The sequence below is a fragment of the Alligator sinensis genome, unplaced genomic scaffold, assembly GCF_000455745.1.
Source record: "Alligator sinensis unplaced genomic scaffold, ASM45574v1 scaffold77_2, whole genome shotgun sequence".
In the NCBI taxonomy this organism is placed as follows: domain Eukaryota; kingdom Metazoa; phylum Chordata; order Crocodylia; family Alligatoridae; genus Alligator; species Alligator sinensis.
Window position 1 is genome coordinate 943,812 of NW_005842016.1, and position 23,575 is coordinate 967,386.

At 45.1% G+C, this 23,575-nt stretch overlaps 1 protein-coding gene across 1 annotated transcript in view; it reads left to right on the top strand.

Moving 5' to 3' along the window:
* The window catches only part of DNAH9 (dynein axonemal heavy chain 9), a 524,795-nt gene that overhangs the window by 49,429 nt on the left and 451,791 nt on the right, over positions 1-23,575 (top strand). Inside the window, exons 5-8 of the mRNA XM_025202178.1 lie at positions 3,882-4,093; positions 8,107-8,340; positions 14,069-14,236; positions 17,931-18,047. Of these exons, the coding sequence (XP_025057963.1) occupies positions 3,882-4,093; positions 8,107-8,340; positions 14,069-14,236; positions 17,931-18,047 (731 nt within the window). The remainder of the gene's footprint in view (positions 1-3,881; positions 4,094-8,106; positions 8,341-14,068; positions 14,237-17,930; positions 18,048-23,575) is intronic.

Here is a 23,575-nt window from a genome sequence, read left to right on the forward strand (position 1 = left end):
AGTTCAGTTGCAGCCTTGGCTTTCCTGGTATGCTCCCTACAGGACTGGACCAGTGCAGATTAATCCTCCTTGGAGGTGACTCCCATCCTCCATCCTTTATAGGCCTTTCTTTTTAGCCTCAGGAGGTCTGCTAGGTCCTTGGAGAGCCAGGGGGGCTGCTGTGCCCTCGTGCTGCTCCTGCCTCCGAGATGGAATAGATTTAGTTTGTGCATTGAGGATCGCTCCCTTGAGGAGCAACCACTCTTCTTGAACTCCCCTCTCCCCGTGGTCATGGTCCCTTAGGGCCTCACTGACAAGCCTCCTGAGCTTGTCAAAGTCGGCTTTCCTGAAGTCAAGGACTTCCGTGTTGCTGAAGTCAAGGACTTCCGTGTTCCGTGTTGCCAGCTTTTCGGCGGATGGTGAAGGTGATCAGCTCGTGGTCGCTGTCACCCAGTAGGTCGCTGTTACCCAGTCAATAATAGGCTGCTGCTGCAGGCTAAAGCCAGAGGCTGCTCTGGGCTCTTCCTGGTGGCTGTGCTGGGGTTGGGCAAGGTAGAGGTGGGTGGTGGCGGTGCTGGGGGAGAGGTTGTGGTGGGGCTAGAGCCACCCCAAAATTTGCTGTAGCCCCCGTGTACCTCCCTCCCAGTGCCACCGCCTCCTGCCCTGCCCAGCATGAGCACAGTTGCCAGGAAGAGCCTAGTGCAGCCTCCAGCTCCAACCTGCAGTGGCAGCCCACCCTCATCCTGCGCACAGATCTGGGGGGCACATGCCCCCCATGTCTCCCCTGGGGGTGCGCACAGCAGTGGGAGCCGTGCCCCCCTTCCGAGGCCCCCATACCCACCAGACAAGTTACAGCTCCATTCCACACCCAGCCCCACTCCCCACCTCCCCGAGTGGGCTTGATCTTCCCCCCATGCCCCTTCCCTCCCCCATGTCGCTTTCCCCCAACACATTTGCCAGCCAGATGCTACTCTCCAAGCTGCTGGCTTGCATACCGGCAATCAGATCAGCATCAGCCGATATGGCTGGTCAATAATCGGTCACCGATATCGCCCCCAAAAATCTTTATTGGTACACCTCTAACATTTACCTTTCTTTTAATAGGAATCTGGAATCACTTAATGTAAAAGAGGTCCCCTATATCTAATGTTATTCATTTTGGATTAAAACACTTGAATAAAGCCCTGGCATCTGAGATTCTGGAGAAATTCCAGTGTTTTACCATTGTCTGCAGTAAGTTGATTTGTGGAGAACTATGCCCTGTTGCCATACAGCTAATTATTTTGATTCAGTTGGCAGCCAAGTCTGTGGCCTGCACAAGTGGTTTTTGTGGATCCTTTCTTGCCCAGTGTAACAGGACCAGTGCCTGGGGCGGCCGTTGCCCCCTGTGGTGAAATGACCTCTGCACCATGCTAAGGCACCCTTTGCTCTTGTCGGCTGTGGCTTTATCTTATTGTTGTGCCTTCTATGATTATTAATGAAATTTTGAAAGTGAGTCTGCTGAAGAGTCTTAGAGCATGCCATAACATGTTCTCTTCATTTGCAGATCCCTCTTGGACCCTGCTGCTCCCAATCCCTCTTTCTCGCTAGATAGGCCCTCCTGGCCCGCGTGTGCCCCATGGGCACTCACTACCTTATGGACTAATCAAGGCCTCCAAACCTCCCCTACAGCAACATCTGTACCTCGCAAGTGTTTCTAGTCATCACTTAGGTGGGCACCTTTTCCCACACCTTAGGCTTCTACTTCCTTGTTGGGGCCACAGGCTTCTCAGCTTCTGTCCCCACTGCTCTGGCTAGTCCCTTTGGCCTAGATCCATTACACCAGGTCTGGATCCCCAGGTTCCAGCCCTTGCTTGCTGTCTTGGGCTCTTATCTTTGCCATGCCCAGGCTGTGGGCCCCCAGCTCCAATCTCCGTCCCTCTCTAGGCTGTGGGCTCACTAGTCTTGTTTCCACCCCTTGTGGACTATGGGACCTTGACCCTTGTTTTGCCTCTCCCACGCTTTTCTCTCTCTCTTGCTGCAGTCAAACCCCTGCCCTCTGGCAGGACTCAAGACAGCCACATGCTCCTTGGGCACCACTGGGATCTCTGTTCTCCCCTTTCTGGTCCCACCCAAATCACTGGTTAAACTCAAACCACAAACATAAGCACACTCGTAGTAACTTAACTGTCTAAGCCTACTGACTGTAATACAAGCATCATCCATACTGGTAGCAATCCCCTGCCAGCCCTCAGTTCCCTACTTGTGGCTTAATAGGCACAGTAGGATCTCACTCTGTGGAAGAAGAAAACCCCAGGCCTTAATTTCTACTGACTTCTTGAGTTAGTGCACTATTTGCTAATGATTGCTTTTCCCCCGCCTATTTTGCAATCTGCTCTTTCTCCCGCCCTTTTTCCCTTGTTGAGCTGAGTAGACCTATGAGGTCAATAGATCAAATCACAGTCTATGCTGTCTTGCAACTTTCTGGTTCAAACCAGTTTTTCTTTGACTTGTTATACCTTGTGTCATGTGACCTGAATTGAAACATATAAAAGGCTTGCTTCAATTGTCTGTTGGCGGGGGCATGCGGGACTGATAAGAGGAAGTTCTGTCTGTCCAGTGCTCTCACCAGTAGCTGCTTGTAAATAAAGGTCTCTGACAACTTCGTGACCAAACAATAGAGTGAAGCCTGTTTCTTCCACAACTCTCTCTCTCACCAGCAGGCATCTCCCCGCAGAGCAACTTTCCCTTTAGCCTCTAGGGCAAGACTGTTGGCTCTGACTCAGACCTGGTTTTGTATGCCGCTAGAGCCTTGCCCCCTTCCATCATGGGATTCCCCGAGCAGTCTGTGGGTGCTCTGTAATGTGCTTGGCTTACCAGCCTGCAGGATGGTCTATAGTAGCAGAGCTAGCAATGCAGTAGTTCTCTTGGAGCTTCCCCAGGTTACTCTCCTACTGTACTATTGTACTATTGCTGTACTGCCAATAATAGAAATGCCAGAACAGCAGTAGGCATTTCTCATTTAAGGGGTCTTGCTGCTTATCTCTTTACAGCTAGTCCCACTCTTGGCTGCATGAGTGCAGTTTGCCTCTATTTTTTCTCTTTCAGTAACAGAAGCTGTAAGTTCTGTGTTACACTCAGTCTGCCAAGTCAAATCCTTTTCAAACTTTGGTCTAAATTAACCTAGGTTAGTAACCTTCAGGAACACAACTGTTATGACTCACATATTTTAGGGAAGTGGTCTCCAACCTTTTTAGGTTGGAGATCACTTTTGGAATTTAAGAGGAAGCAAAGATCTACCACCCAGCAGGTAAGTCTGGCTGGGAGGGGAAGAGGCCTGTGGGGGTGGGGGACTGGGCCGATTGAGGCTCCAGCCTTACCCCACTCCCTCACCTCTGGGGCCTCGATTGCCCCTCCCCCTGCTGCACTTGCCCCTGGGCCTCTGTCGCTTCCTTCCCTCACTGACTGACCTGCTGGGCTGGGCAGGGGGGGCAGGCACACACGCATGCATGCGCTCAGCCCCCCCCAGCCCAGGATCAACTTGAAGAGGCTCTGGGATCCACTGGTTGATTGCTATTGACCGGTTGGTAACCACTGTTTTAGGGTATATTATGTATGTAGCAGACCTAATTGCTTCACAAGGCAGTTTGCTGTGTCCTGTACACTAGGTAGACTTGTACTAGAAACACCTGGAAGATGGTTTCTTTTCATGATCCCAAAGAGTGACCATCATTATCTTTTGTTGTCATTGTGTTATTTTTGTTTCCCTTTACTGTTGACTCTTCTAAAGAAATCAGTCATACCTATTTTGTAAATTCAGCTGCTGCCTGTTAATCTGAAATGAAGTTGTGGTCAGTGTAATATCTCTGCATGCCAGGAATATAAAAAGCTGATCACTTCTTGTGTGCTACTTTTTAATGCAGCTTTGAGTGAGGCCCAGGATATTAACCTGCATCTGACACCTCTTCAACATCACTTGGAGGAAATAGAAAGTGTGGAATTCAGTGAGGTGAAGTCATTGGTCAGCCCCTTGCTCCATGTGGTGTGTTTAATCTGGGCCACATCTAAGTACTACAACACACCTGCACGGATAATAGTGCTGCTTCAAGAAATATGCAACCTGCTGATTCAACAGGTAAGCTGAGTACATGTTTTAAACCATGACCATAACCCACTGGGGGCACATAGAATTTTTTATGTTAGGAGTCAGCTCACAACATTCCATCTTGAACAAGGTATTATAGCTTTCATGATTTCCATTGGGATTATTTGGGTTTTTGAACCCATGACTTTGGCCACCCTAACTAAGGCCACTCCAGCTTATTTTTCCTGTAGTGCTTGTATGTTGTATCCATGCTATTTTCTAAGTAACCATTTTTTAATCATCTTCAGGGCATTTTTGGCACTTATGCACTCAGAAGAATTTTGTTCTTGCACATATAGCCCTGCATACATGGATGACTATGTTATTGCACCCACACTGGGCAACAAAATGAGAGTGAAAGACCTCTCATTTTTTTCCTTGAATTGCTGAGTGGCTGGGACACTCACCTGGGAAGAGAGAGGACCTGGATTCCCTCAGAGGGAATTTGAACCCAAATCTACCCTCGCTTTCCTACATAGCACTCTTAACTAATGCACCAAATGTTAGCTATTATTCCTTGTCTTCTTTGGCACTCCTTTTGAAGCTGGCCACCTGGCCAACAACACTAGGAAGGTATGTGGGAGATATGTGGGGCCAGGAGGAAAGGCATAAGCCAGTGGCTCAGTGAGGTAGCTTATGGCATAGGAGGGGGGCCTGCATTCTAGTTGGAGTTATTGTCCCCAGTGAAGCAGAAAGTTCTTCCTGCATTGCCCTATATCCATTTTTCCAGTGACTACATTAGTGGCTCGCTTTCAAAAGAAGCAGCAGAGACAGGTCTGAGCATTGGCTGGTCTGGTGAGATGGTTAGAGTGCTCTAGTAGGAAGCTGAAAAACATCTGGGTTCAAGTTCCCTTTGGGTGTGGCAGGCATAAAATCCAAGACTTTCTGCTTCCTGGGATGAATGTGCTAACCGCTGAGCTGTGGCTGAAAAAGGGACACATGCATCCCATTTCTGTTCCTGGGGCTGGTAGCCACAGGTTTTAGCTGACTCCATTTTTAGGTGCCTGTGTTTGCTACAAATCCATTAGAGGCCTACATGCAGACCCTGGCTGCTATTATGCATACGTTGTATGTGTGACTAAATAGTGGTGCATATTCTTTAAGAAAAAAGAGAGAGAGAGATAGGAGAACCTGGGGAATTATAGACTGGTGAGCCTGGCTTCACTACTTGGGAAATAACTGGAGAAAATTATTTTAAAAATTGTAAATATCTGGAGTAGGAAAAGCTGATCATGAGCAGCCAGCAGGCCTGTGCGAGTCGACAGCGATCCGATCCGGCTTTGGATCCGTCCGCTTCGGATGGCAGTGATCCAATCCAGAGCTCTGGACCGGGTTTCCGCCTTGATCCAGCCAAAGCGGCTCTGAAGCTTCGGAGCTGCCTAGGAGATCTGGCTATAGGGTATAATGGGGGAATCAATTAAATATTTATAACTTTAGGTTTTTTGGTCTGATTTGGATGAAACTCGCAGGGATGGTAGCCTCTGCTGAGAGCATGAAACCTGCCAAGTTTCAAGAAGATCGGTGGAGGGGCTTGGGGGGAACTGTACCCCAAATTCTTGAAAGCCAAACTCATGTCACGGTTGTGTGTTACACCACAGGGGGTGAAAACTCCAGGGGTGACGGACCCTGGTGAGGCCACAAAGCCTGCCAAATTTCAAAGGTATAGGTGCAGAGGTTTTGAGGGAACTGTACCCCAGATTCTTGAAAGCAAAACTCCTGTCACGTCTATGTGTTACACTGTGGGGGGTCAAAACTGTAGGGGTGATAGCTCTTACTGAGGCCACAAATCTTGCCACAGTTCAAGGAGATAGGTGCAAGGGTTTGGGGGAAACTGTACCTCAAGCTGTGGACAAGCAAAACTTGTGACATGGATGACACTGTGTGTTTTAAGGCACAGCAGGGTGACCCTGCAGGGATGGTGGCCCCTGCTGAGGCCACAACGCCTGCCAGCTGTCGAGGAGATCAGTGCAGGGGGTTCTGGGGCCCTGCACCCCTAGCTGCTAACAGGCAAACTCGTGCCATGGGTGCTTGTGCAACTAACTGTGTCTGTCTTGGGGCAGTTGATTTTCTGTATTGATTATTTCCTCCCCTTAGCCTGGTTTTGTAGGTGCTAATTGATCACAATTAACTGGCTACATTAGCTAGGTCCTGTGTATTGAGCTGGTCCCTAAGTGAATCATGGTTGATTGGTGATTGGTAACTGGTAACACAGTAGCTTAGGAGCCAAGCCTGCACTAGTGTCTCCCATGCCCCAAGACAGAGACAGTCAGTTCCACAAGCACCCATGTCACGAGTTTTGTCTGTTAGCAGCTAGGGGTGCAGGGCTCCAGAACCCCCTGCACTGATCTCCTTGACAGATGGCAAGCTTTGTGGCTGCAGCAGGGGCCACGATCCCTGCAGCTGTCACCCCGCTGCACCTTAACACATGCAGTGTTGCTCATGGCACGAGTTTTGCTTGTCCACAGCTTGAGGGGCAGTTCCCCCCAAACCCCTGCACTGATCTTCTTGAAATTTGGCAGGCTTTGTGGCCTCAGCAAGAGCTACCAGCCCTGCAGTTTTGACCCCCCCCTGTGTTGTAACACATAGACGTGACAGGAGTTTTGTTTTCAAGAATATGGGGTGCAGTTCCCCCAAACCCCTGCACTGATCTTCTTGAAACTTGGCAGGCTTCATGCTCTCTGCAGAGTCTACTGCTCCTGAAAATTTCATCCAAATCGGACAAAAAACAATAAAGTTATAGATATTTTATTGTTTTCCCCATTATACCCTATGTCCGGCTCTCCGAGGCAGCTCCGTGGTGGCTCAGAAGCGCTTCGGAAGCTCTAAACTGCTTTGGGAAGCCTAACGAGGCCAGCGCTTTGACCTGGACATGTTGCTTTGGACCCCCAAGCGTCCGAAGCTTCTTCTTATCCGAAGCTCTGTCCGAAGCCTTGCACAGCCCTAGCAGCCAGTATATATTTGTTAAGAATAATTTATACCAAACCAATTGATCTTCTTCTTTCACAGAGTAATTAGTCAGGTGGATGAAGGAACTACTTGGGTAGATGGAGGGAATTCTGAGGACATTGTGTACTGGGACTTTCTTAAGGCTTTTGACAAATTTCCATATAACCTTCTCATTAGTAAATTGGAGAGATGTGGGCTAGATAAAATCAATACAAGATGGATACATAATTGGTTCAATGACCATAAGCAAAGGGTACTTATAATGGATCAGTGTCAGATTGGAAGGAGGTTTTGTGTGACATTCCATAGGGGTCTGTCCTGCATACAATGCTATTTAAATGTTTATTAATTATTTGGAAAATAATAATATGCTGGAAAAAAGACCTTCCTTAGCAAATTTGCTCATTATATGAAACTGGGAAGGACTGCAGTCAAAACAGGGGATAAGAGGAGAATTCAGGTGGCCTTGTGGATCTCCACAAGCTTCCTGGATTTAGCAGCTTAGGAGAGAGGCTGCTCCTTATTCTTAGGGGAAGGACCTCCCTTCTGTGGTCTGTTGCTATGTAGAGTTTGTCTTTCCATCTTCTGTGGCGTATTTAGTCCTGAAGCAAAGCAAGATGTTTCATGTCAGAATCTTACTTAGAAAAGCCTTTCCTGTGTCCTGTACCAGATTTAGATCATGAGCTCTGCAAATAGAAGGCAAGGTAGATATGTACCTTATAGACTAACTAAATAAGATATATAGAGATCATCACAAGCTTTTGTGAACTTGAGTGCAAATAGGTTAGAAATTTGAGTTTGTCCAGCAATATTCATGGCAGGCAGAAACTGTGGGATGGTATCCCTGCTTTTAGTTCCCAGATCTTGAGATTTGTCTGGGAAAACTTCATAAGAGATGAACATTATCTTCAATCCTCACCATTTCCCTGTATAAGTATTTTCTAAATAATATTTAGATCAAGAAATCTATTAAAATGTATCCAGCATTAAAAACCCCAAACAAACCCAAAATAGACCCTTGGGGCAGGTGAACTTCAATTCTGACTCTATCACTGTAGGCTCGGAACTACCTGAACCCAGAAGACATTTTGAAAGGAGAAACAGAAGAAAGTCTGGGTAAAGTGCAGGAGGTGCTTGGCATATTGAACCACTTCAAGCAGACATTTGAGGAACGAAGGAAAAATCTCTACATATACTTTAAACCTGACCAAGAGATGAAAGAATGGGACTTTCAGTCTCACTTAGTTTTTACAAGATTGGATGGTTTTCTAAGAAGACTTGAGATTGTAAAGGTGAGAACTCGATCTAGAAATATGGAGTAAAACTGAGAGATAATACTGCAAATGTAAGGCTACTGAGGGTGGAATTAATTCTACATCTCATTGTGCACCTAAATGGTAGTTTTCTAGCTGCATACCTGGACATTTGGCACTACTTCTTCACTGTAGGTTGAGCACGTACAGTAGCTTATGTACTGGTCATGCACGTAGGCATATACTGAACCTAAGTCTGGGAAAAGGAACAAGACCCTCCCCCGCAGTGTTTTAGTTCCTCTCTGAATAGTTATGGAATTGTACCTGGAAGTGGGAGGCCTGGGTTCTAAGCCCTCTCATCCAGAAGGGGCTTGAACTTAAAACTCACTTCCCAACAGCGTACTCTTTCCACTGTGCCACAGCTTAGGCCCTTTCTCCAGTGGTAAGGCCTTTCCCCAGAAGATAAGGCTACTGCAAAATCCATATTCTAGTCACTGACTGAAATGGAGAGTGGGGATGTTTTTGCAATATTAGGAGCAAAATAGAACCCAGGGATGCTTCTTTCCAGTACAATGGGTATATCAGAGCTACATATCCTTTACCTTGCACTTATCTTCTTGGCCCCACATATCACCCTCTCCTGTGTGCCTGTGGGGCCAGCTTCTAATTAGCACGTGCTAACTCTAAAGAATGTTAGGCTTTGTTAAAGTTAGCACATATTGTGAACACTATAAAATGGTAAACCAGCCATAAAAATGATCTACATGTATCATAGAACATTTTAATGGCTGGTTCTTACCATATCTTAAATTGAATGTATGACAGGTTTGAGCTTGGGGTTGATAGTCAGTTTCAGCCACAGGACTGTACTGGGGTCTTGAGCTGGCCCTGTTGTGGTCCAGGGGATCAGAGCTAGCAACTGGCTGATTGCTGGTCCCAGACAAAGCCCTGGACCAAGCTGAAATGATCTTTCAATTTTCTGGTGCAAGGAAGCCCTGGATCATAATCCTGGGCTCCTCTTGGACTGGCAAGTAGAAAGGGTGCAATTGGGAACTGGGCCCCAGTCCCAAAATTGTGCCTCCTGCCATACATGAGTGGCATGGCAGAAGGTGTGATTGTTGATCAGATTCCATGGCACCTTTAAGTGAATGTGTGCCAGGGGACCTATTTAGAGACTACTATACAAAGTCTAGGCTTAAAGTTAAAATCTAATAAAAGACTTAGGTGCCTAAAGCAGGAATTTGGCAAATCCAAAAACTGTGGTCTGGAAAACCTCTGATCATAGAAATCATAGAAATTAAGGGCTGGAAGGGACTTCAAAAGGTCATCCAGTACAACCCCCCTGCTCTGGGCAGGAATACTATTGAGATCAAGTGATCCCAGCAGGTTGTCTGTCCAGTCTCCTCTTGAAGACTTCCAAGACTGGGGACTGCACCATCTTCTTGGAAAGTCTATTCCAGATTCTGGTCACCCTAACCATAAAGAAGTTCTTCCTTACATCCAACCTGAAACCATCCCGTAACAGTTTGTAGTCATTGCTCCTTGTCTTCCCATGGGATGCCCTAGTGAACAGTTTTTCTCCCAAATCCCGATATTCACCCTTTCATACCTACAGACGGCTACCAACTCCCCCTCAGTCTTGTCTTCCCCAAGCTGGACAGTCCCAGATCCCTTCCTCATAAGGTTTGTCCTCTAGGCCCTTAATCAATTTGAAGCCCTTCTCTGGACCCTTTTAATATTCTCCATGTCTTTTCTGAAGTGTGATGCCCAGAACTGGACACAGTACTCCAGCTGGGGTCTCACCAACGCCGAGTAAAGAGGAAGTATCACTTCCTTAGCCCTGCTCACTGCGTATTGGCTAATGCATCCCAGTATGCTATTAGCCGTGTTGACTACAGCATTGCACTGGCAGCTCATGTTCATACTGTGATCAACCATAACCCCGAGGTCCCTTTCAGCCAGTGTGCTGGCTAAGTCATCTCCTCCTAACCTATATTCATGTCTCTGGTTACTTCTCCCCAGATGAAGCACTCTGCATTTATCCTCATTGGGTTCACTGTGGGGCTTGTTCCACTAACTGTCCTAAGAGAATGCCTAATACCCACAAACAAACTGCATTTGGAGTCACTTTTTGTAAAACATGGCCAGGATTGGGGGAAGACATACTGCTGCCTATATTGTGTATCACAACGTAGTACTTAGAGCTCTTATCCTTAAAGAATGCAAGATTCATGAAGCTAGGGGGAGAGAGTGAGAAAGGGAAGATATGACTATAAAGTCAGAAGGAAGAAAGAGTTCTCAGTTCTGTTTTCTGCTCCCAGGACTGTGTTAGTAGCTTATCCAGTGAATACTGTATGTAAGTACAGAAAAAGATCTGGGAACAGGGACATAATTACAAAACTCATAATTAATTATCAATATTCTTAAAACTCTATCTACTTCAGTCACTTTGTACACAGTTCTGTGTGCTAATAACACTTTTCGGGGAGATGTTAGTTTGAGCCCCTGTTAGGATGTAGAGGACATTGAACCTGGGTCTTCCACTTAGTGCTTTATGAGGTTATTTACAGAAAGGAGATAGAAACCCTACCTCCTTGTGTTATAACAAAGCAGTGTGTATTTGTCAGGGGTCCTAACAGGCAACCCAGCCACAACTAATTGCTCTTCCCCAGTATGGCTAACCTGCCTGAAGCTCTAGCTGGCAGCCCCACCCTGGCTGGTGAACCGAATGGCCACTGGTAGGTGTTCCTGACTGGCTGCTGGGGACAGCAGATGCCCTCTATTTAAGTCCACCTGTGGCAGCAGACTGCTGGCCAACTTATGGTTCTGCCTGAAGGTGTGATGTGATAAACTTATCTAGATCCTCTGTGTTCTGGTGCTCTGGCTTTTGACCCTGTGCAGCTCTGCTTCTGGACTCTGGCTTTTGGGAACTCCACTCAGCTTTGGTAATTTGGTCCCCAACTCAGCCTGTGTATTGGCCTCTGCCTCTGGTTTTCTCCTTTGGATCTGGTAGTTTGGTCCCTAATTCTAGACCCCTGACTCAGCCCATAATTTGGGCTCCACCTTGATTCCTGTTCTTCCCCAGTGGCCTAACCACTAGGCAAGACTGCCTATGATTTGGTCCTTACAGCATCATTCAGTTTTTGGAAAGAACAGTTGTAGGCACTTTTCCTCAGGATGAGATTCTAGGTTCTGGAGGATCCAAAGGGATAGAGGTTCCTGGATCCTTTATTTGGGTACCCAAATTCTGGAGAGGGATAGGACTGTGGACATATCCCCACCTGGGACATCTCTTTTAGCTAATTCTAGAAAGATTCCTACTTGATGTGCAAGTTTTCATATTACCATTCTGAGGCAACAGACTTTATCCATGCACTGTATAGGGAGATAGGGACCTCACACAGGGTTCTGGATTCCACTCTGAGGCTACACACCTAAAAGTTAGACATTATAGCACCTAACTTATTGGTTCGTAAGTCCAGTATTGGATTTAGCACTAAGGTGCTATCTGTACTACTTCCATGTTGCTCTTGGGACAGCCCCAAAAATCACAACTGACCCAATGACTCCTGTTCCACTTGTGTCAAATCCAAAAATGAAGCAGTGAATGTCAGAACCTTAAGTCCAAATTTCTGCTCTTGAAAATGCCAGATTTTCTGCGGCCTAGTCTGAAGGAGTCTACATTTTGTAGGAGCATCATTTTTAAGCTTAGAATACTGCTTCCTTGTATGTCCAGAAACACCTTAGTCTTGACAGGACTAAGCAGCTTGGCACCTACTTCATGCTTTAGCCTGACTGGGATCCTTAACTAAAGAATTCTTCTGACTGTGTTTTTTGTGAGGGGCTTGATATGGTATGTGTACTTAGAAATCATCTAATGGATTGGTCTCCATTCAAAGTACAGAGATGGCCATCATTTTCTTTAAAAAAAAGTCTCTGGCAGAAGAGGTGGTAGTGATGCCACTTCTCACTTTTTATGCAATAACCTCATGCTTAGCCCCATGCCCCATGCAAGAACAGGTTCATTTTTTCTTCTACCTGAGGGGCTTCAAACCCAAATCCCCTCCCTCTTCTCAAGTGCCCTAACCACTAGTTTATTGGTTGTTTTGAGGCAGTGTGCTTTACACCATCCTGTAGAAGTTACTGCACTGTGTATAAAATAAGTAAGGTTCCTTAGATCTAAAATCAGGAGAAAGAGTAAGCCTAACTCTAACCTAATGGTTAAAATGCTCATCAAGGTAGGGAGGATCCTTTGGTTCCAATCCTTGCTCCAAGGGCTAATTTATTAGTATTTTATATGAAGAATAATTAAATACCATATTTATCTGAATCCACAATGACCTTGAATTTAAAGACAGCCCCATCCCCCCCATTTAGATTCTCTACATGGAAAAAAATATTAATTAGCTATAGTTTTCTATGTAGAGAATCTAATTATTGGGGGTGGGATCTTCTTCATCCTCCCACTCCTGCTGCAAAGGGGAAGGCAGTAAGGAGCACTTGCTGTGGGGAAGTCAAGCTGCTTTCCCCCTGTTTGTGCCTGCCCCCTTTCCACCTCTGGTGTCTGCCCCTGCCCCACTTCCCCTCTAGCCTCTGCTTCTTGGTTTCCTCCTCTCCCTCCCTTACTCTTGCTTTGTGCCAGCAGGCTCCATCCTCATTCTAGTTTGGGGCATGGAATGCAACCCCATCCCAGCCCACTCTGTAGCAGCCTTGTGGGTTGTGCACCGCTGCTTTGGGGCCAGGCTGAGGCTATGCTATTGTAGCCTCAGGCTACAGCGTGGATAGGGCCTACGGGTAGAGCAAGGATATGTGGAAAAGTAGAGAGAGGCAGGTGGGGAGCAGAAGTTGCATGGCAGGGGGAGAAGGAAGGATACAGAGGCAGTTGGCAGGTGTTGGGAGTGGCAGGTACTGCTGTGGCCCTGACCCTGGGTAGGGGCTAAAGCCAAGCCAGAGCAATTGACTGCCTCCCCCACTGCTCTCATATTTGGTTCTAAGATAAGGTGTTTCGTCCCACGTTAAGTGAGGGGTGGGGTGGGGAGCCCCTCATCTTAGAATCAAACACATACGGTAGCATTCTTAAACTTTTTAAGCGTGTTGGATGGGTAAAATCTCATGCTGAAAAACTTTTCTTGAATTTTTTAGAAAGATCACATGACTAAGTGATGTTCTGGATTTCCCACCAGGCATTTCAGGTAGAAATGCTACTGTACTACTCAGCTCTGCAAACTTCTGTCCTTTTTTGGATCTAAGCTGTAGGTATCTAGAAGCATATATTTTACCAACTTCCAGTGAGACTTAACTTTCTAAGGGTCCAATTTTAAAGGTCTTTAGGGTCCTAAAAAGTCAGGACCTTGATCCTTGAAAATTTCATTGGGCTTCTATTTGTATCTTTCAACAAGTAAATACCTTAAATATGGCTTTACAATTAGCACAACCCTTTTAGGAGTGAGGTCTCAAAAATTAAAAGAATACAAACTATCCTTCTGTTGCCCATCCTTCAAGAACTAGAGTAAGTAAAATGCTGGAGCAAAAAACATCTGAAGAACGATGAGATATGAGTATGGGCTAATAGGTTGCAGAGCCAACATGAATTGCAGACTGGTTGTGCCAAGGATAGTTCAACTTCAGTGCTTATCAGCACTGAATGTGCTGATAGTCTGTGAAGAGTCAAGGACACTGTCAACATGGTTTCACAGTATGAAACTACTTTGTTATGAAAACTGTTTATCAACATATTAACTGGTTCCTTTGTTAATTGACTCTAAAGGATCTCCTAGCAACTGCCTTGGACATAATGAAGCTGGAAAAGATAGAGTTCAGCGGGATAAAAGGGAAGGCTCTAAGCCAGCAAGTCTTGAGCATGTATGAAGAGTTCCAGGAAGTGTATAAAGTATTGTCAGACCATAGCTACGATTGTCTTGACACAACAAACTTGGTAGGTGTACTGGACTCCAAGACAACCAAGTACGAGTAAAAGCTTTCAACTTTTGAAAAATCCCAGGTCTACTAGAAAATGTATAGCTGTTTTCAGTCTCTTCTTCCATCAATATGTCATTTTCTGGTTTGTTTGTTTGTTTTCATCCCCAATTAGAAGAATGTTTGTTTTTTGTCAGATGACATAAGAAATCTGGTTTCTGAGTGTACATCTGCTCTGCATTTCATACCTAAATTGGCTTTAACTTAACTAGCTTGGAGGTCAACAACAGGGCAGCTGTAGCATCACAGATTTGTTGAGGGATGCATAAGCCTTCCTGGGAACATTTTAACACACTGACAGTAAAATCAAGGAAAGTATTCCACATACTCCTCGTATCACAGACTTTATACACTGATTGATGCACTTACAGCTCACACTAATATCTAAAGCTCAAGCCAGTACTTGCATGATTATTCATTATCTGGTAAATCAGCATTCAAGAGCCATTGTAGGCATCAGTGTTAGGGTTTAGTTAGAGATTTTATTCCTTAGACCTTTGTTGCTATGTAATGTAGTCTACCTGTCAACATTTCAGTAACAAAGCAAAGGTCTCAGTTATATTTTCAAAAGATATATTGTCCACGGTTATATGTAATATAAAGGGAACTTCTGATTTATCTTACTTTTCACCATTTACCTAACCTGGGGATTGCCTTCACTGACTGGTTTGTAGTTTGCTAGTCTGTGGCAGATTCTTAGTGGCACTCTTAATTCTGGCCAAGTATACAAAGCTTACACAGCTGCCATGGTGGCGATCAGTGGTATTGTACAAGGGCAGAAGTATTCTCCGAGATCATCTTTCTCAGTCAGAAAATAAATCAACATCTTACCCTCCACCTGGACGCAAGAAGACAAGTTAATACCAATGAACAAGCATGAATGGCAGGAGACATACTGATTAATAAGCAAGTTGCTGCCTCTGTACCAGTTTTACTTGCACTGATTATTTAAGGTATAGCTGCATAGAGAGAATATGTGGATGTCTAAACTGGAGTGTCTGACAGGAGATAGTAACACCCAGTATCTCACTAGCCTGCCCCCTACCCTCTTCTCCCCTCCTAGTGTTTCCAAACTGCTTCCCTGTATCTGATGTGCCATGCCTTGATGAAACAACCTATTTTGCAAGAAGCATCCCAGTCCTTAGAGTGTAGTTTCCCGTGGGTCACTTGGCTCCACCCTTTTTATACTTGTCTAGGCCCTGGCCCTCTTGGCCCAGGCCTGCTTGCTCTGACTACTACTTTCAGCACTAGGCCCACTTAATTTCAGCCCTAGCTTCTCAGTAGCAGAGACACAGCAGGGGATTAGGCTCTACAGTTGGGGCTCTGGGCCCTCCTGGTCCTCCAGCCTTGAAGGGGTGAATGAAAGAGAGACCCCCTTTACCAACAGAGAGTTAATCTCACAAAGCAATTTAAGGCACCTGCATGCAGCTACTTCCCAGGACAGAACTCCTGGCTGTTGCAGCAGCCTTTTTCCCAGGCGATAAAGACCCTACCCTTAAAAGGCCCCTTGCCAGTCCTGCTGGCCCCATAGTCTTCCTGCAGTAACAGGGCAAGGGTTCCCCATTGCAGAGAGGATGCAGGCTTGATCACTAAATCTTACATTTAGTAAGTTCAAGTGACATAGTGAATAAAGAAGGGTAGGATGGCTATAGCAAGAGGCACAGTGACCACTGTGTGGTAATCTCTTTGCAGGTAATCAGAGATTAGACAGGAAATAATTAAGGTTATCTGGAAACTTTGAAACTGGTGTTTGTTGTCTTTCCTGTGCTTCAGCTATTGTAGTTAGCAAATGTACTAATTTTTGTATGGTTATTATATGAAATTATATTGTGCTTCACTGCATAATAATGCTTTACTCAAGTAAAAATAACAGGCAGCTGTCCTGAGTATTTATAAAAGGAACTATCCAACTTGGTGACTGGGCAAAAGAGGTAATAGTTGCAATCCTGTAAGTCATTGGTTATGGTTTGCCTTCTGTAGTCCACACTATTAGTGTGCCTGTGCTGTGTGTGAGATCTGTGTTTGTTAAGCGTTCTTTATAAAGTATGCAAATTGGTACTTTTCCAAACAACTTCTCCACATGGAGGAATTTGGCAAGAAATGGTTACTAATATAATAGGCAGAAATTGCTCTGACATGGACGCTGAGCAGTGTCTTCTGATCTCAGGCCTCTTACATGATTTTTTAACCTGATTTATTCATTTAATAGTTTAAAATTTGAGCCCTACTCTTAGTGTAAGAGTTTCCCATGTATGTGAGAAAACCATTATCTTAGGCTCCACTGAAATGCAATAATAATAATATAACAATTACATACCACTCGGCATCTTTTTAGATTACTGTTATGCAACTTAATTTTGGTAGCTTTATCTCCATTCTGCAGCTTGAAATTTGACTGTATGCCAAGTCAAATTTTAGTTCAAAACTATTTTACCTTTAAAAAACACAAACCTCAAACTTAGTTTTCTTTCTTAAATTTTAAGGTTTTTTTTTTTATCTTCAATAAGAAAAGAATGCAAAGTGCCTCAACATTGTCACATTTTCAGTATGTTCTAGCAACAAAATTTCCACAACACAAATTTGGTTTAAAGTACTGTATTTTCTTGCATACCATATGCCTCTTGTTTTTGCAATCTGGAATAAAGAAAAAATATCTTTCCTTGAAAATACTGGTAAATATGGTATTTCTGCAGGGAAAACACAGGCAACCTCAGTAGGGTGTGAGCCAAAGCCAGTGGCTGCTCTGTTAACCCTCTAGGTTCAGGATGAGGTGCCCACCCAGGTTGAGAAGTGGGGATAGATGGTTCAACTGCAGAATCACAGCCTCAGCTGATGTCACTGGCTGAACCAAACTGCCCAGCCCTGCTTCTGATGCCAGGTGGTCAGTCACAAGTTAGCTGATGACCCAATCCTACAAGAGCTGAACTGTTCAGCCCCACTTTTCAAACTGGGTGGTCAGCCAGCAGTGCCTGCCAAGTCAGCTGAAGGCCCACCCCATTTGAGAAGCAGGGCTGGCCAGTTTGGCTCCAGCAGGATTATGCCCTCAGCTGATGTTGCTGACTGAACCAAACTGTCTGTCTCAAGCTGTGTGAGCCCTCAGCTGACTTGGCAGGTGTTACTGGCTGCCCGCTTGGCTTAAGAAGTGGGGCCAAGCAGTTTAGCTTTGGTAAAATTGGTCCCTCTGTTCCTCACATTTCTTCATTTAAGACATGCACCCAATTCTTAGCAGCCAGGTTTTGGGAAAAGGTGCATGTTTTATGCCAGCAAATACAGCATGTCTGCTTTCTATGTAGAAAGTATATTTGTGGAATTTCTGACCTACAGATTTAATTTGCAGAATCTAACTTAAAAGGAACATTTTTAGCAGCCTGAATGATTATAAAACAATATCAGAGAAGCTATAGAAATGCACATGACAGAAGGAGACTTGAAAATAGTTAGAGCCAGCTCCCCAGCTACTATAAGATAGTGAGGCTGAATTGTAATTGATGGTGCTTTATGAATTTACACCAACTGAGGATCCACTTCTATTAACTAATGTGTTTTCAGCTCCTAGAATGAGGGAAATGGATTGGAAGTGTGTGCCAGATAGCGATTGCAGCCATTTTTGTCAAGGACATTGTTTAATAGCTTCGTGTGTTGCCATTCCTTAGGAATTTGAACAAGATGCTTCTAACTTCAAGCAACAAGTAGAAGATATGGACAGAAGGCTGGGAACTATTTTCTGCCAGGCTTTTGATGATGCATCTGACTTGGAACATGCTTTCAAGGTTTGTGTTGTAATGAGAAAAAGCACTTTCTTGCAGGAAAAGCTCAAAATAAACTTCTCCTCTGGCTTTGCTCTGTGAGTGAAGGTTGTGCGGGCCGGGAGCAATCCGGGCCCTTTTTGTGCTCTGCGCGGGCTGTGGCCAGCAGCCTGGGCACGCGGGGTTGGAGAGAACGGGCGACACGCTAGAATTAGGCACAGACGCGTAATGGTTGATTTAAAGATTATTTACTTACACCGAAGATGGTCGCAGTGTAGGCTGGAAAACTTGCTTGAGTTGCGGTTACAGATAGAAAAGATGAGAGGTGGACTAGAGTTCCTTCCCGTGAACACTCTTCTAGCCCGTCCGGTTGGAGGCTCTAAACCGCGAGCCCGTCGCGCCAACCAAAGAAAGTACTCAAACCAAAGAGCTCTGAATAGACTCACACGAAGTTTGCTAGGCTCCGTGGAACTTGCATGCAGGGATTCGAAGTGAAGAGCTCTGAATAGACTCACACGAAGTTTGCTAGGCTGCGTGGATCTTTTTGTGCACAGGGAAGAGGGATACGTCGAGGATTGCGCTCGGTGATGGGGAGAGGCTAGAGGCTGATCAGACCCCTGTTGCCTGCTTTAAATGCGCTGGGTCCAATAGACTCCACAGCGCTTAGAGATCTTCACAAGACGTGAAGTCTCCTCCTCCTGGTGTTCGTGGAGTCCTCCAACTTGGGCAGAAACCACTCAAGCCTCTTATACGGCTAGCAAGCCAATCGCTAGCCGCCACGTAGGAATAATTTAGAGCTAGCCAATGGTGGGGCACAAATTTGAATACGAATGGCGGGATCTCCTTGCAACGTGCATTTCTGTGCTGCAACAAAGAAATGCACCCTGCAAAGAAAGCTACTGGTGGCGGGAATTCTTTTGCACAGGGGTTCTCCTCTGCAGCAGAAAACTCCACTGTGCAAAGAAGCTGCAATTTAGCGGGAACAATTTAGCAGTGCCGAAGCACTCACAAAACAAAAATCACACCCTTCGGTTGTGACAAAGGTTATGACAATGATTTGTCTAAAATGCAAACCACTGTTTTAGCTGCTTGCACAATGGGTACTTTCTAAGGCCCCCTCAACACATGCAGGTAGAGGCACAATGGGATCTAATGTGTAATTCATAGAATAGGGAATGTGGTGAAAACCTCTGGGGCTGCTGAAGGTTTCACACATCCCTGGGGTTGGGAGATCACACCTGTAGTGATCTTCCCACCCCAGGGGCTTCATGCACCCCCAGGGCTGAGAGTCCTTAGCAGTTGTGGGACTTGCAGTCCTGGCTGGGCAAAGTGCACCCTGCTGCTGGGAATCTTGTGAACGGATGGGACTCCCAGCTGCAGGGAAGACCATGCTACATATGCAAATTAAAGCTTGATAGCGAATATATTTTTGAGGTCTATCTTTATAGTTGGTTAGAGCTTTTTACTGTTTGATAAGTACTGCAATTACTAAAATATAAGACAAAGATTTCCCCCGCAATCAACTTGAGGAAAAAGTCCCTAGTCTTACATTTTAATGCAAGGAAACCACATTAAATACACTAAGTTTAAACTGCTGCTAAAAGGAGCTCAGTAATGGAAGCCAACTATGAAGTTGATTAAATATAGCCTATACGGAGCATGACAGTAAAACACATGGCTCATACAACACCATTTCACATGTTAAGTTACAGTTCATATTGATTGCCCTCACAAAACGATGGATTCCCTCACATACCCCTTGCACAAAAGGGCAGTCCCAAAATATATGTGATACAGATCTTTCAGCTCCACATCCCTCTCTCAGGCATGCCATCGATTTTGCCAAGCCCCATTTATGGTGAATGCCCCTCACAGGAAGAATATCCCGCATCATCATCTATATGATATCTGTATGTTCTCTTTTTATTCAGTTATATCTGTTACTTCTTTCCACATATTGGTCATCTGTCCTTCTGTCAGATCACCAACTAATGTTATCTTATCTTTCTTTCTAATAATATTAATCACTTTCTTATGGTCTTTCAAGTACTCTAATCCCACTCCCTCAAGTTTATTTACCCGTATGAAGCTCTTGATCATCGCATAGTGGGCTTGTGGCTGCCATGCCCACAGTTTTTTCATTCTCCCCCGTATGTGCCCCATCTTCTTAACGTTCTCCCTGCCAGGTAACAGCACAGCAGAAACATGCAGTCTTCCCCACCTCCTCTATCTATTTACAGAGCATACTTATAAAGTAAGTATACACAAAGCTTTCGAAATCTGGTATTCCCCAACCTCCTATTCCCTGGCTTTGTATAGCTCCATTCTGTCTACCATTTCTCTTTTACTTCCCCCCTCAAAACACATTTGCCTCTATACCCTCCTTATCTGTTGCCATGATGGTAGATATACCACTCCCATGTAAAGGATGATCAGCAAGAGTACTGTTTTCACTGCAACTGCTTTATCCTTGGAAGATAACATTCTACCACTCCATGATCCCAATATCTGTCTCACTCTTATCTCTAAATTCTCTCACACCTTTGTTCCTTTCCCTTTGGCATCCATTACGATTCCCAAGATCTTGATTACACCCTCTACCACCCGGAGCCCAAACTTCTGTAAATTCTCCCAATTCCCCACACCCATCAATGTACTTTTCATCTAATTTAATTTCACCCCTGACACTTCACCGTAGTCCTCAACATGCTTCGATACCCTCTCAATTGATATGTTGTCCTGACATGTATGTTCACATCATCCTTATGTAATGTACATTTAACGAATTATCTGTGCCAATGGCTCTGCCACATACACAAAAAGATAGGGGGACAGCAGGCATCACTGTCTTACCCCTGTTTGCATGGGGAATGTTTTGCTCAAGTAACCATTTACCAGTGCTCGGTTTCCTGCTTTACTGTATAGTACTTTGACCCATCCGATCATCTTAGCCAGAAGCCATCCTCCACAATACTTCAAACATGACATCACATTTACCCCTATCATAAGTTTTTTCACCAGGGCACCATTTCCTCCCCACTGCAGCCTGTTTCTCACCCATTGTCTCTTACCCCCTCTGACCCTCACTGCCACACTTTTGCATTTTCACAGACTTGCATTCTTGCATACTGGCTTCTATTCCATCCAGGAAGAGCACAAAACAACTGCAGACACTCCCTCTGCCTGAAAAAGGGTGTTTGTAACTGAAAACTTGCAAAGAAGAATTGTTTTTAACGATTTTAGTTGGTCTAATAAAAGATATCAGATTTAGCCAAAGAACCTCATCTGCCTATGTCCTTAGACCTGCATGGCTACAACCAGTACTGTGCTCCTGTGTACCCATCAATCCAGTGCTTTTACTTATCATCATCGTCATCACTGTCCTCACCATTGTCCTCATTCTTTTTGGACGGCTTCCTCTGAAAAGCCTATGCCAGTCCCCTCTCTTCTATATGAGGTTCACCATCTCTTTCCCATTGTTCCCTTCTGTCTTTCTGCAGTACCAGTACATTTCACTCAGCCTCATTTTAATACAGTCCTCAACTGTTGGTCTGAGTGCCTTTTTGTGAGCAGGTTCCTGGCCTTCCACAGGCATACCTGAAGCAAGAGACGAACTGGTTGAAGTGGGCTGTTGGGGCCCCTTGTTGTTTGGTCAAGTGTCCATAGAGGACTGCTTCTCTGGTCAGGATTCTGAAACCTGTCACCAGCAGAAGGAATACATGTACTTTCTTCCACACCTCCCTGGCATATGGGCAGTCCCAGAAAAGGTGGTCAATTCTTTTTGCCTGTCACTGACAGGTTGGTCTTGGATAGTTAGATGGACCTTTCTGCTCTGTGTTGTTTCTCCATGCCCATACAGGGAATGCCCAATGGGCTATCTGCCAGTTCAGGTCTCTGTGCTCCTTCTGCAAGTCCTTGTGGAAGATTTGCTCCCATGCAGCCTGGCAGTTGTCACTAGGTAGTAAGTCCATGGGTGATAAGATGTCTCTTACCCTTACGACCTCCTGTATCTTGTGGTGGTTCACCAGGGTTGCTAGAGTCGTGTCATGCAGCTTGTAGTTTTCCCGGAAGTTTTCAGGACCTCATAGAACCACGGGTACACCGTGGTCCACAGGCTTCTGTTGGTTGTGTACACTTGCCACTGTCGCAGCAGCTGCCCTGCAAAATACTTGACAAAGTAGGCTGTTTTGGATTCTGCCCCTATTGCCAGTTTGCAAATCTGGTTCATGTACTTGGCCCAGAGGAAGAGTAGGATGTCTGACATTGCTCTTCCTCTGGACCGTTTTGCTTTGTACAGCTTGGTCCTCACTACTTCCTCTCACACATGGCTCTGTACTGATATTGCTCCCATTTAACAGGATTTGATGTGCACCAACTGATCAATGTATATTTTTTAAAGAGTATTTCACAAAATTATTTTCTTGATGTTTTTATTATAAGTACGTCATCTAATGACTAGTGTCCTGGATTGGAACTCTGGAGCACTGGTTTAATTGTCGAGAATGCTGGTGACTTAGGCAATTTGTTTCATTTCTTTGTTTATAAAATGGGTCAATGATACCGACTTTGTGTAAAGTGCTTTGACATCAGTTGATGAAAACCACTGTATAAGAGCATTGGGCTGTTGGTTTTTTTTCTTATTATGACACTAACATATTTTGTTTGCTAAAAAGTGTATTTTCAGTAAATGAAAACTTTTTTGTTTATGTAAAAAGCCTAACTTGGAGAGTGAAAATTTTTCAACATCATTTTCAATAACATTTTTAAATAAAAATGTTAGTAACAAAAGTCATGAAAAATCAAACTTTAAAAAAATACTTTTTAATGACAATTTTGATTTCAATATTTTTCATTCAGAGAATTATTAGTGTTTCATTATTTGTATTCGATATTATGAGTATTGAAATGTGAGCCATATGATGCAGAAAGTTTGAGAAGTATTTTGAGAAAGAAGGGATTTCCTGGAAAAATGTGTGGTGTATATAGTGCAATAGGGGATCCTAGCCCTGGGATTGAGAAGAAGGGGCCAGGGAAGGAAAAGTAGCAGGGCCCCATTAAGGCCAGAGCCTTTGTAGCCCAGAAAAGGGAATGGTTGCCTGCTATAAGGAGGGGACCAGTCAGCACAGAGGGTGTGGAGAGGCCCCTGGTTGTCAAGGGAGGTCCCAGCTGGACAGCAAGGGGGCAAGTAGCTGGCAGTAGAGACATGAGCAGATACCCAGAGAAGGGATGAGACCAGGCCCTAGGCCAGGGGCTCACACTTGCAAAGCTCAGCCTGCAGTCAGTCAGCTGCAGGACCCAGCAGGGAGAGGAGAGCAAGAAACTGAACACACCTGCACTCAGGGAACAGGAAGCCCAGTCAGGTGACCAGGTGGGTGGAGCTGAGTGAGATATAAACTCTCCCCAGGCCAGAGGAAGGGAGCTGGCCACGGCTGTGGACTGAGACAGCCCTGTAGGGAGACAGGGGTGGGAACTCCACTGGCTGGGATATCTGATGCCTAGAAGGAAGCATTTGCAGAATGAAGAAGCAAGTGCCTGGGAAGTACTGAGAACCT